Genomic DNA, 12,637 nt, shown 5'->3' on the forward strand with positions numbered 1-12,637 from the left:
GGTTTGAAAGAGGGGTCAAAGAGGCCATCTAGGTCAAAATTGAACAGCCCTCTCTCAACAGAGGGGGAGGGATACAACATCATCTATCTTCAGTCTACAACACTGTCCTTTCAGCAGTTCCAAGAAGGCTCCACACCCATTTGCACCACTCAGGTGACTTTGAGAACACAGATAAATCTCTAAGTGGCCTCAATGTCTCTCTTAAAAATGCAAATGACCAGCTGTCTGCAAGGAGTATAAATCTTTCCATTCCTCACCATCCAGTCAGAGCTGAAGAAGCTTCTTGGATGAGAAGCGAAACATCTTCAAAGAAAAACAAGAAAGTCCAGTTGCCTCCTGAAAAAACACCTTTGGGACAATAAGACAATTTTCCAAGCTGGTGGATCGGGTCCTTGCGCAAAAGGGCTCCTTAATGCAGTGATCCTGTTCAGGTATAGAGCGTCCCAGATCCGTGCATTTTTTTGATGCGCAGCTCAAAATCCACTTCTTATCTACTTATACTTCTCCCTGTCCTGGTTTCTATTTGAATGCTGGGCTGTCAGGTGTCTCCGCCCTGTTATTTTTAGCACGGCTTACACCAGCTTACCTGGCTTGGCGAGGAAGCTCGGCCATTAGGAGAGAATTTCTGCAGGTGTATGTTGAGAAGATGCTTTAGGTCAGAGGTCCCCAATTTTGGGGGCACCAGGGACCGGTTCCGTGGTTTTTCCGCAGACCGGAGAGTGCTTGGTTTTGTGTGCTGGCTACATCTCACGGATGGAGATTTGCTTGTTTGTGCGGCCCGGTTGCTGGCATGCCACAGAGCGGTACTGGTCCATGGACTGAGGGTTGGGGACCCCTGCTTTAGGTAGCCCATGAGGGAACTTGCACAGACCTGTGGGAGTCCCTCAATGGCTCCAGTGGCTCATAGTTGTGTGAAATGGCAAAATTGTCTCTCCAAGTTGCCCAGTTCCTCCGTTCTCCTTTCCTTAGTTCAGCCTCCCAGCTTCTAAAGTCTGCAAACAACTCTTGTGTTATCTCTGTGGCTTTTGGTGGTAGATGAATTCTCTTTATATGTCTGGATGCCTCTTTAGGGCCAGGATGGTACGTTGGATTTGATCTGGGTTCACAGATAGTCCTCAGCTTACAACAGTTAATTTGCTGACTGTTTAAAGTTACAACGGCACTGAAAAAAGTGACTTACGGCTAATAATAATAATAATAATAATAATAATAATAATAATAATAATAATAATAATAATAATAATAATAATAATAATAATAATAATAATAATAATAATAATAATAATAATAATAAAGTTGGAAGAGACCTTGTAGGTCATCTAGCCCAACCCCCTGCTCAGGCAGGAAACCCTATACCATTTCGGACAAATGGCTGTCCAGTCTCTTCTTAAAAACTTCCAGTGTTGGAGCATTCACCGCTTCTGGAGGCAGGTGGTTCCACTGGTTAATTGTTCTAACTGTCAGGAAGTTTCTCCTTAGTTCTAGGTTGCTTCTCTCCTTGATGAGTTTCCATCCGTTGCTTCTTGTCTTGCCTTCAGAAGGTGCTTTGGAGAATAGCTTGACTCCCTCTTCTTTGGGGCAGCCCCTGAGATATTGGAAGACTGCTATCATGTCCCCCCTCGTCCTTCTCTTCATTAGACTAGACAGACCCAATTCCTGCAACTGTTCCTTATATGTTTTAGCCTTGCAGCAGCATCCCTGGGGTCACGTGATCAGACTTCAGATGCTTAGCAGCTGATTCATATTTAAGATGGTGACCATGTCCCCGGGTCATGGGATCCCCTTTTGTGATCTTCTGACGAGCATTCCCTGAATAACCACGTTACTACCTTAATGGCTGCAGTGATTCACTTAAGAACAACTGTGGCAAGGTTGCAAAATGGGGCAAAATTCACTTAACAGCGGCTAATTTTGAGCGCAATTGTGGTTGTGAGTTGAAGACTTAACTGTATTTGTTTATTGAATTTATTTGCTGCCCATCTTGCAACAAGATGACTCTTAATTAACTCTTTACGAGGAAGACTTAATAATAATAAAGTTGGAAGGGACCTTGGAGGTCATCTAGTCCAACCCCCTGCTCAGGCAGGAAACCCTATACCATTTCGGACAAATGGCTGTCCAGTCTCTTCTTAAAAACTTCCAGTGTTGGAGCCTTCACCGCTTCTGGAGGCAGGTGTTGAAGGCTCCTGTGATTTGCTCGTGGTTCATCTGGGGTGGGGGCCACCCGTGACTTCCCCCTCGTTCTCCCCTTCAAGGACCGCTGGGGGACGTTTATCCAGACTCATCTTCTCCTTGTTGATTTCTCTGGCAGAGAGGGGGTCTCCCAGGCCCTACCTTCCCATTCCCCTTGGTTGAAGTGGCGGTGCCGGTCGTCTGCAGCTGCTTGTTTCTTCTCATCATCATCCTTGTCCTGATGGTCCTCACTGCCCGGAAGAGGCGCCAGTCCGAGGGAACCTACAGCCCGAGCCAACAGGAAGTGGCCGGAGCTCGCCTGGAGATGGACAGTGTACTCAAAGTCCCACCAGAAGAACGTTTAATATAAGCAACGAGGGGACTTCATCAAGTTGGCACTTGGAGTGTGAGCAGAGATCTCCTCGTCTCCTTCCAAAAGACCAGGAAGGCAGTGGAGTTGCACGCCCATTGAGTGGCTGCCCACCTGTGCATCTGGGACCTGTGAGGACCATTACGTCTGCCTTGTGGGTTCCTCTCTGCCAGTGGCAGCAGCTGGCCTCTCAATCCTACCACACCTGCCCACTCCCACGCCTCGGAGGTGCTGTTCCAACCCAACAGGCTGCCGTGGCAAGTTGCTGTGTGAGAAGGACGATCATCCACAGACTTCTGAGCATCAACCAACCTACAAGAGAATCAGCACGGAAGCCCTGCCTCGCTCCTCGGTGTGGTTTAAAGGTGGCTGTCTTTGTGATGGCCTCCAGGGTGGGTTACCAAGTGGTTATGTTGGGTTGTAGGACGTTCTCACAGGTCCTGCTTGTTTAAGAGGGTTGTGATGGTTCTGCTTTTGGCCTGGGAGGAAGGATTCAGAGGCCTCATTCCTAGAGGTAGGGGTAGGACTTCCTAAATTGTCAGGGTTGGCTAGAACAAGGAGCCCGACAAAGACACAATGCACTTCCTTTGACATCTGAAGCCTATTATTAGAGGGGTGCATTGCCTATAGGACTGCTCTGGGGGGACCTTGTTAACAGTGCTCCCTTATAAATGACCAACTTATGGACAAGGCTTACAAGGAACGTCTCCAGTGCTGTTCCAAATGGTCAAGAACATCTTGACCTATCCTGGTGGCCAGCATTGAGGCCATGTCAGTAGGTCCATGATTCTTGGAGCAGTTGGAGCTACTCAGCTGCTTCTCACCACATCAGACATCTCAGGTGTGGCCATAAAGGAATGGACTACTTGAGAAGCCAACAAATGAACCCACCAGGAGACACAGGGTGTGTGCTGAGATGCTGAACGTCAACGCTGCCTCTGATGAGCTGAAGGCCAGTTGATAGGAGTTATGTCCAAACTCTGTGCCCCAGCTACTGTAGGGACCAATGTCCTCTGGGCCGTGCCTGCAGCCATACCGGTTGGCCAGAAGCTCAGAACTGTAGGGCTTTGGTGTTGCATAACAATCCACCATGGTTGAATGTAAACTAGCTGAGAGGATACGAAGGAAAAAGCTCCAGGACTGGGTGAAGTGTGTTGTTTTGGACTGTGAAAGGCTGAGCAGCTCGTGGCGGGGAACTCAACGCAAACTGCACGCTGTTCATTAGTCACCCAGCAGCTGCGAGACAGAAGAGGTGAGCAACAAAAACGGCTTAACCTCGATAACACACCACAAAAAGTCCAAAATCCTCTCCCACAGAACAAATATTACCTTGTCATTACCCCTGTTGGAAGAGAATCAAGTACCTACAATTTCAGTGACCTCCTCAGGTACAATGCAGCATCCTAAAGTGCCTTGTAAACAAACCACTTGAAACAGCATTAACTGAAGACCCCTCAGCTTCACTTCACCCCACCCTTCAGTTATAATTTTCGACGCACGTAGGAACGATTGCACTCCAAAAACACAAGAGCCATCTTCTCCCAGGGAACGTTCAGGTTTCTACGCTGAAACATAGCGGATAGAAGTTTAATTCTTGCTATCAAAGACTCCTCCTTAGTGCAGGTTGACATATAAGCCCTTTAGCTGTTCCCTCCTTCCTCCTTGGTGCATCCACAGGACATCCAAGGAGCTATGGAAAGATGTGGTGGCATCTATGCTTTCTTCTTCTCCTGTCCTCCATGAAGCAACCACAGAGCCCTGATTGGAGAAAGTACACCTCATGCTATACAGCGAACCAGACGTTTGAATGTGTGGCCAACTATGGCTTAACAACTGTGGGCATGTTAGTGTCATGACTATGAAGAACAGGGAGAAATATTTTCAGACACACTACATACTCCCTAAAATTTAAACCTCGCTTAGTCAGGGGAGGGGTGGGTTCCTACAGCTGGCTGCAAAAGGAGAAAGCTGTTGGGTTTCTCCTGATATCGTGTTGTAGGGCCACTGTTGAGAATATTTCAGGTGTACAAATCAAAAGGAAATTGTTTCCTCAAGAGGCCAATGTGGTATTTCAACCCCTATCTCAGACATAGATAATAATAATAATAAAGTTGGAAAGGACCTTGGAGGTCATCTAGTCCAACCCCCTGCTCAGGCAGGAAACCCTATACCATTTCAGACAAATGGCTGTCCAGTCTCTTCTTAAAAACTTCCAGTGTTGGAGCATTCACCGCTTCTGGAGGCAGGTTGTTCCACTGGTTCATTGTTCTCACTGTCAGGAAGTTTCTCCTTAGTTCTAGGTTGCTTCTCTCTTTGGTTAGTTTCCATCCGTTGCTTCTTGTCCTGCCTTCAGGCGCCTTGGAAAATAGCTTGACTTCCTCTTCTTTGGGGCAGCCCCTGAGATATTGGAATGCTGCTATCATGTCCCCCCTCGTCCTTCTCTTCGTTAAACTAGACATACCCAATTCCAGCAACCGTTCCTTATATGTTTTAGCCTTCAGTCCCCTAATCATCTTTGTTGCTCTTCTCTGTACTCTTTCTAGAGTCTCAGCATCTTTTTTACACCGTGGTGACCAAAACTGGATGTAGGAGTGTTACCTGTAGTAATTACAATTCATCAAGAACCAAAGGAAGTACTGGCTGAAAAAAATGTGCCATCAGATTGGTTTCTACCCACCAGTCACAAAACAATTCCCTCTGTATAGTGAGCCCAGGAGAGGAGAAACTCATTTTTCTTCTCCCAAAGATAGGAAAGGTCAAGACAGAATGAAGAAAAGTAGGGCCAACTTTGTTGACCTTGTATCTTGCAAAGCTTCCTAGTTCATTACTCCAGCATTTCCCCTTGAAGATCTCAGAGGTGTCCATTCAAAAGGTATCTCACAATCTGGGTAAACGCAGACAAAGGAGATGCCTAACTAGGTCCCCTAACTTTGAGGGGGTGGAAAAATCCTTCCCATTTGCCAACCAGCCAAGGCATCAGCAACAACAGCTTGACCAACTTTCTTTGAAGCCCCCGGGGGGGATCGTTGATGGAAAATTGACGGCAAGGAACCAAATTCAGCAGATCATCTTTGACTGGAGATCCTGCAGCCTCTCTTGGTAATGACCCAACCCTCCTAAAAGAGGTTTATCTAGGACTAGAATGGCTACAAATTTCAAGGCATCAAGACTTATTGCAAATTTAAATGTGGGTCTGAGTCAGTCAGAATAGAACTGGAAGGGGCCTTGGAGGTCTTCTAGTCCAACCCCCTGCTCAAGCAGGAGACCCTAGACCATTTCAGACAAATGGTTGTCCAATCTCTTCTTAAAAACCTCCAGTGTTGGAGCACCCACAACATCTGGAGGCAACTTCTGTTCCACTGGTTAATTGTCCTCACTGTCAGGAAGTTTCTCCTTAATTCCAGGTTGCTTCTCTCCCTGATTAGTTTCCATCCATTGCTTCTTGTCCTGCTTTTTGGAAAATCAATTTTAATCTTAGCTTTACCATCACTTGACTCACTCACCTGGACCTTGCAATGCACCGATTCCTTGGGTTAGACGTATTCTGAAGGCTAGTCGTCACGCCGAAGGGCTTCAATTTAATTTCCCGTCACACCACACACAAAACGTTGGCCCTCCGTTTCAAAGAAATAGCCATTCTTCCCTCTACTTGCTGCAAGCCCCATGGGATCCACCAGAGCATGAAATCCTTGGGGCATTTTATTTATTTATTTATTTGTTCTGTTTACTAACGTGAACTTACTTTTGATATTTAAATTTGGGGTTTATTTTTTCACAAAAGGTTTGCCGCGGATGGAGCATCTGTTTACGTACATGTAGGAAACCCAACTCCTGGTAATCCCGGTTGTAATTAAAAAAAAACATACACAGAAAAATGATCTGGGCTCTTTATCTTCAAGTTGACCTGATAAGAGCTGTCCAAAATGGAAGGTAGGCCAAACTGCGTGAAAAAAGAGAAACAGGCTTATCGGAATAGTTTATTTATCCAAAAGGACGGGGTTGGTGGTGGTCACGAAGGACTTACCAGACAGAAGATGCTCCAGATGTCAAGGTAATCTTCAATGTCTTCTCTCGGTTCCATCTGGTTTTCTGTCACCTGAGCTGCTGTATCCATGGTTTTACAAGTTCTAATTGTACCAATGAGATTATGGGTTGTTCCCGCAAACAGCCCCCTCCCCATGTGTAAATCTCTGCCATATTCTAAAGCAGCAGAGTGTTCACACTTTGTTCTAATTGCACTTTTGTGGACAGAACATGAAGTTAGACTGATGTCTATGGAGATTCTCCGTCCTCCAGGTCATGGCTGTCCCAAAGGTGCTTTTTCAAGGAGGCATCTGGACTTTTCTTTGAGCACGTTTCGCTTCCCATCCCAGAAGCTTCTTCAGCTCTGACTGGAGGGTGGGGAACGGAAGGATTTATACTCCTTGCAGAAGCTAGTCATTTGCATAGAGAAGCAAAACATCTTCAAAGAAAATCAAGAAAGTCCAGAAAAAGCACATTTGGGACAAGTTAAACCAGGGCAGAGGTAGGCAACTTTGGCTTTTTTATGACTCGTGGACTTCAACTCCCAGAATTTCTGAGCCAGCCATGCTGGCTCAGGAATTCTGGGAGTTAAAGTCCACGAGTCATAAAAGAGCCAAGGTTGCCTACCCCTGGACCAGGGATCTTCAAACTTGGCCCTTTTATGACTTGTGGACTTCAGCTCCCAGAAGTGCCTGGCTGAGGAATTCTGGGAGTTGAAGTCCACAAGTCATAAAAAAGCCAAGTTTGAAGACCCCTGAGTTAGACTGATCTAACACCAGCCCAGCCCAGATGGTGAATCACAGACACAGCCTGAAGATCGGTACTCCATTCTCACTCCATATACCAAACTTTTAAGAAGCAAAGCAACACTCGCCTGTTGGATGGACTTTAAATATTTTACTATCCAGAAGTAGGTAATATCAAAAACACACCCCTTCCCTCCCCCAGCAAAAGTGATCCTACAAAACACAGAAAGGGCCTTGTAAAACGCAACGGTTTCGGACAGAGGCGTAATGATGCCAGCAGATGGTCTACAGATGTCTCCTGACAATCCATGTTTGGAGGAATCAACCACGTCCTTGGAATCTACAGGCTTCGTAGTTGTGGAGATGGAAGCCAAAATAACTCTCCAGCTGGTAGGAGAACCTCAAGAGGGTTCTAGAGACGGAAATGAAATCCATTGGAAAGAAAAAGAGATGGCGCTTGAAGGGGGACTTTTCACGGTTTGTACACAGTGAGTTCTCGTGGATACAGACAATTGGCTAGCCTAATTTCCACACAACAGTGATTAAGATAACAACAAACTGCCCAGGAATTTTTTTAAAACTCCCCCCCCCAAATTTAACTGAGGAAAAGAAACACAGGCAGGTGTACCAAGAGGTCCTTGAGCAGATCTGAATTCTGAGACATGGTGGACCTTTTATCTTCCAAAACAGCCTGGAGGGGAAACTTGATCTTCAGCAGGAGTTGAGAAAGAAGAGCGAGCAGGCAGAAGTCTTCTGGCTTTTGGCTTATGAAGCCCAAAGGCAATTAGTCCACAATCAGGGGTGAAAGTCATTTTGACTATCACCACCGTCCTATCACCACCACCTCTGTTCCATCATGCAGCAGATTGACGCTGCTGTCCGTCAAGACCTTTCATTCTAGACTAGGACACCGCAGAGATGGACACCCATACCATCCTCCCATCAGGCGGAGGAAGGAGACCGCCGAGTAACACTTTTATAACTACACATTATACGTGTTCGTGTAACAGCTGCACAGTTATAGAAAGGTTTGGGGACACCATGATCACGTGCCTTGCTCTAAAAAAGTAACGACTGCTGGTAGTGCTAATGTTGTTGATAGCCGTGAAGACGTGTGTCGTTGCTTCCCTGAAAAGTGGTGCGATGCCACCACACGAGCGCTAAGCCTGGGGTGTGAAAAAGGGGTTGCTCAGCAAAGGGGACGGTTGTGCGCAGAGATTGGAGGGGCCAGGAAGGGAATCCAAGGACAGCACGGGGCCTCGAACCCATGCAGCTCACGGTATGTCAGAGAAGGTCCGAGAAAAATGAACCGACAAGGTTCAGATCCTGATCAACAGTGGCTTGGGGTTGGGAATCCAGGCTGAAAATGGGATCTGGTAGGGAAGCAATTGCTCACACTGGGAATGTGACAGGCTCACGATGAATGGGAACGCAAGGTTGGCCAAGAAGAGACCGGGATTGACCTTATCAATTATCTTGAGGGAAAGTCAAAGGAACGTCAAGGAGCCCAGATCACCTTTCCAATGATGGCGATGGGTGAAAAGGTGAAGGGGGGGGGCTCCTTCTCCTATTCAGGGCTTAGCCAGGCCCCCCTCCTAACGGGGGTGGGGGGGAGCTGTGCCAGCCAGTTGACCCTTCTTTGCTTGGGGAAATACTCATTGTTATAGTAACCCAACACCCAGTAGTCCAAGACGCCATGAGCTCCGGGGCTCACTCAAACGTTTCCCATTGCCTTCTTAGCTGCTCAACTTTACCGGGCACAACGGACACTTCCTGTTTGGTTTTATTTAACAAGTCCTCAAAGGGGTCTTTAGCCGGCTGAGTCTTCGACGGGCACAAGGCCGGTTCCCCAACCTTGGTCTTGGGGGGAACCAGCGGGAGGTTGCTGGGCCTCGCCGCCAGCTTTATCTTGACCGCAGAATGAGGAAGAGGCAATGTCCGGATCTTAGAAGGGCCACACGGACGAGAGACGCCACTCTGGGAAAGAGGCTGAGCAGCTGGCGGCAGGGCTGAGGGAGACTTGGCAAAGAGGTTGGGCATGGAGAGGGTCAGAGGGTTGGGGGGAGGCCTCTGGAGCTGGAAGAAGCTGGAGTTAGAGGTGATGTAGCTGGAACTGTAAGCGTGGCCCAGCGAGGGAGCAAATGGGCCGCCGGGGGGCCTGACCACGGTGAGCGGCAGAGGTGTCGGCACCGCCTGGACGAAGGGGTTGAGCGAGGGCTGGCCAAAGGGTGTCGCCGAGGGAGGGTATCCCAGCAGTTGGCGAAAGGGGGCTGACGTAGAGGGCATGAGGTCTTCTCCTGTGGATGGGAAGCTGCCGGCCGGGCTTGGAGACGAGGACCCCAGCTGGCTTCTGGAGCTTGATGGAACTTCTCCTGACTTCAGTGGGTCCAGAAGAGCAAGGAGCGAGTCGCTGTCTCCACTCATGCCCTCTGCATTGACCTTGACCGGCTGGAGCATTTCTCCTTCATTGACGGCACCAGACGAAAGCTGGACTTGGTGAGGAGCAAAACCGGCCAGTTGCCGGTCCAGAGAGACGTTTCTGGCCGCAAAGGTCTCCTGCAGGAGCTCCGAGGCCAGTTGGCCAGGCCCTGCCAGGCCAGGGGCAGCTTCTGGGGGCACCTGCTGCTTGGAAAGCCGGGGTGGAGGGGGCGGTGGGACAATGCCCAGCTCTGGCGTCTTCCTCCCCTGCGGGCGTGGGATGGTGATATTCCCTTGGGCGGCAGGAGAACTTCCAACTTCCTTCTCGGGAACATCCAGGATGGCGTCTCTGCTCTGAGGTCTCCTTGGGACAGGAGGCACGTTTCTCAGTGGCCTCTCTGGAGATTTGGGGGAGAACTTTGTGGAGAGGGCCATGTCGTCCTGGCCCCAGAACTGCTTATAAGGGTGAAAAAGCTTCATCCCTGGGGTGGTCCAGCTCTTTTCCGCAAAACCCAGGTCCATCCGCTGTCAGAAAACAGAAAAATCATGGGTTATCTGTCTCCAAACGTCTATGGCAGGGGTTGGCAACCTTGGCTCTTTTATGACTTGTGGACTTCAACTCCCAGAATTCTTGAGGGGAAAGGGAGAGATTTCCAAGCTGAGCCACACTGGCTCAGGAATTCTGGGAGTTGAAGTCCACGAGTCATGAGGGGACCATAGTTCCCCCACGCTGGCTCAGGAATTCTGGGAGTTGAAGTCCACGAGTCATAAAAGAGCCAAGGTTGCCAACCCCTGGTCTATGGAGATTCTCAGTCATCCAGGTCATCCACATTATCCCAACACTGATGATGTTCCTAGTTGGGTAATGAAACGTCTGCAAGAAAACAAGCAAGCTCAGAGAGCACCAAGGACTCCACAGTTCTCCTCCTCCTCCTCCTCCTCCTCCCCCCCTCTTTGGAAACCCTAGTCCCTTCTAGCACTGATGATGTTCCCTAGTTGGGTAATGAAACATCTGCAAGAAAACAAGCAAGCTCAATGACCACCAAGGACCCCACATTCCTCCTCCTCCACTTCCCAAACTGCCCTCCCTTCTAGCACTGATGATGTTCCCTAGTTGAGTAACGAAACGTCTGCAAGAAAACAAGCAAGCTCAGAGAGCACCAAGGACCCCTCGTGTCAACCCTGAGGTACACATATTTTCCTTCATTCGTTCCAATTATGGTTGGAAGTGAAGGACTACCTGTTCCAACAGCTCAGGTGTTCTCAGCCATTCCCACCCAAGTCCCATACCTGATAGTCGAAGGAGCCCTGCTGGTCCTCTTCCTGTTTGGGAATCCTCAGATCTTCTAAGCTCCTGGCTTGGCTGAGTGGCTGTGGCTGTGACTCCACCTCCAGTCCTGTGAAGATGTCTTCCAGTAGACTAATATCTGTAGGGCTTTCTGGAGTGGTCGGGTCCATCTGGCTGTCGTCCTGGAGTCTCTCGGGACTGATGCCTTCTTCTCCATCGCCACTGTCGGATTCCTTCAGAGCGCGATAGGGCTGAGGCCTGTGAGAAGGAAAAGAGTTGGTAGTTCAGAGATGGGATCCCTCTGGAGAAATCGACCAACATCCTTCACGGGTCAGAGAAAGCCAGAAGGACCTGATGGGTGTGCGATGAATGACAATTCCACATTATCTCCCAGCTAGGAGTTGAGGCTCTTAAGGACAGCGAGAAGCCCACTGAGATGTTGCCAAAATGTGCTCCATTTGGCCAAGGCCACAAAAATTAAGAGTGAGGCATATATATCTATGGAGACTCTCAGTCCTCCAGGCCATGGTTGACCCAAAGGTGCTTTTTCCAGAGGCAACTGGACTTTCTTGTTTTCCTCTGAAGACGTTTCGCTTCTCATCCAAGAAGCTTCTTCAGCTCTGACTGGATGGTGGGGAAATGGAAGGATTTATACTCCTTGCAGACAGCTGGTCCTTTGCCTTCTTTTGGAGAGTCGTTGAGGCCACTTGGAGGTGTATCTGTATCCTCAGGGTCTGTTTGCATTTTGGACAGAGAGGACCGCTGGTTTGAAAGAGGGGTCAAAGAGGTCATCTAGGTCAAAACTGAACCGCCCTCTCTCAACAGAGGGGGAGAGACATGACATCATCTACCTCCAGTCTACCACACAGTCCTTTCAGCAGTTCCAAGAAGGCTCCACACCCATTTGCACCACTCAGGTGACCCTGAGGACACAGATAAGCCTCTAAGTGGCCTCAACGACTCTCTAAAAGGAGTATAAATCCTTCCATTCCCTACCATCCAGTCAGAGCTGAAGAAGCTTCTTCGATGAGAAGCAAAACGTCTTCAAAGAAAAACAAGAAAGTCCAGTTGTCTCATGACAAGACCTTTGGGCAGTTCAGCAAGGACTCTGTTGCTTACACCACGAAACTACACCAGTGTTCTGCTGGGGTTTTCAGCGCTTTCAACCCAACGTAAGACACAGCCCAGCTGCAGATGGATGACGTCAAGCATGCATTTCTCACAGCGAAGCCAATGAAACAAGAAGTGCAATCAAGTCAAAGAGAGGGAGAAATCTTAGCCAGCACGAGACACCAGGACTTTGAAGATCTAGGAAGCCCAAAGGATTCCTCTCTCCGAGGTGCATGAAGTAAGGATGTGTGACCAAAATGAGACATGTGGGCTTCCTGGATCCAAGATGACAACCTACTGAGCCAAAAGGTCATGCTGGGCCTCTGAAGGACCATGAGAAAAGGTCTTCCTTTGGCTCCAGATGACTCTACATAGACCATCCCAGACAAACCTTGGATTCTTGAATCCTTAAGCAATCCACAATGCTTAAAGCAATGCCTCCTCCATGAAGGAATGGCACGGTCTGTTAGGAGGAAGACAGGACTGAGCAGGGAGCCGACAAGTCTTCAA

At 48.6% G+C, this 12,637-nt stretch overlaps 2 protein-coding genes across 2 annotated transcripts in view; one reads left to right on the plus strand and one right to left on the minus strand.

Moving 5' to 3' along the window:
- Positions 1-2,542, plus strand: part of CRB2 (crumbs cell polarity complex component 2) — a 98,753-nt gene extending 96,211 nt beyond the window's left edge. The window contains exon 13 of the mRNA XM_029286197.1: positions 2,312-2,542. Within this exon, the coding sequence (XP_029142030.1) occupies positions 2,312-2,542 (231 nt within the window). The remainder of the gene's footprint in view (positions 1-2,311) is intronic.
- A 6,478-nt stretch (positions 2,543-9,020) lies between these two features.
- The window catches only part of DENND1A (DENN domain containing 1A), a gene marked incomplete at its 5' end in the record, with an annotated part of 125,991 nt that continues 122,374 nt past the window's right edge, over positions 9,021-12,637 (minus strand). The window contains 2 exons of the mRNA XM_029286196.1: positions 9,021-10,254; positions 11,020-11,275. Of these exons, the coding sequence (XP_029142029.1) occupies positions 9,022-10,254; positions 11,020-11,275 (1,489 nt within the window). The remainder of the gene's footprint in view (positions 10,255-11,019; positions 11,276-12,637) is intronic.

Source organism: Protobothrops mucrosquamatus, unplaced genomic scaffold (genome assembly GCF_001527695.2).
Source record: "Protobothrops mucrosquamatus isolate PMUCROS unplaced genomic scaffold, P.Mucros_1.0 scaffold3078, whole genome shotgun sequence".
NCBI lineage: Eukaryota > Metazoa > Chordata > Lepidosauria > Squamata > Viperidae > Protobothrops > Protobothrops mucrosquamatus.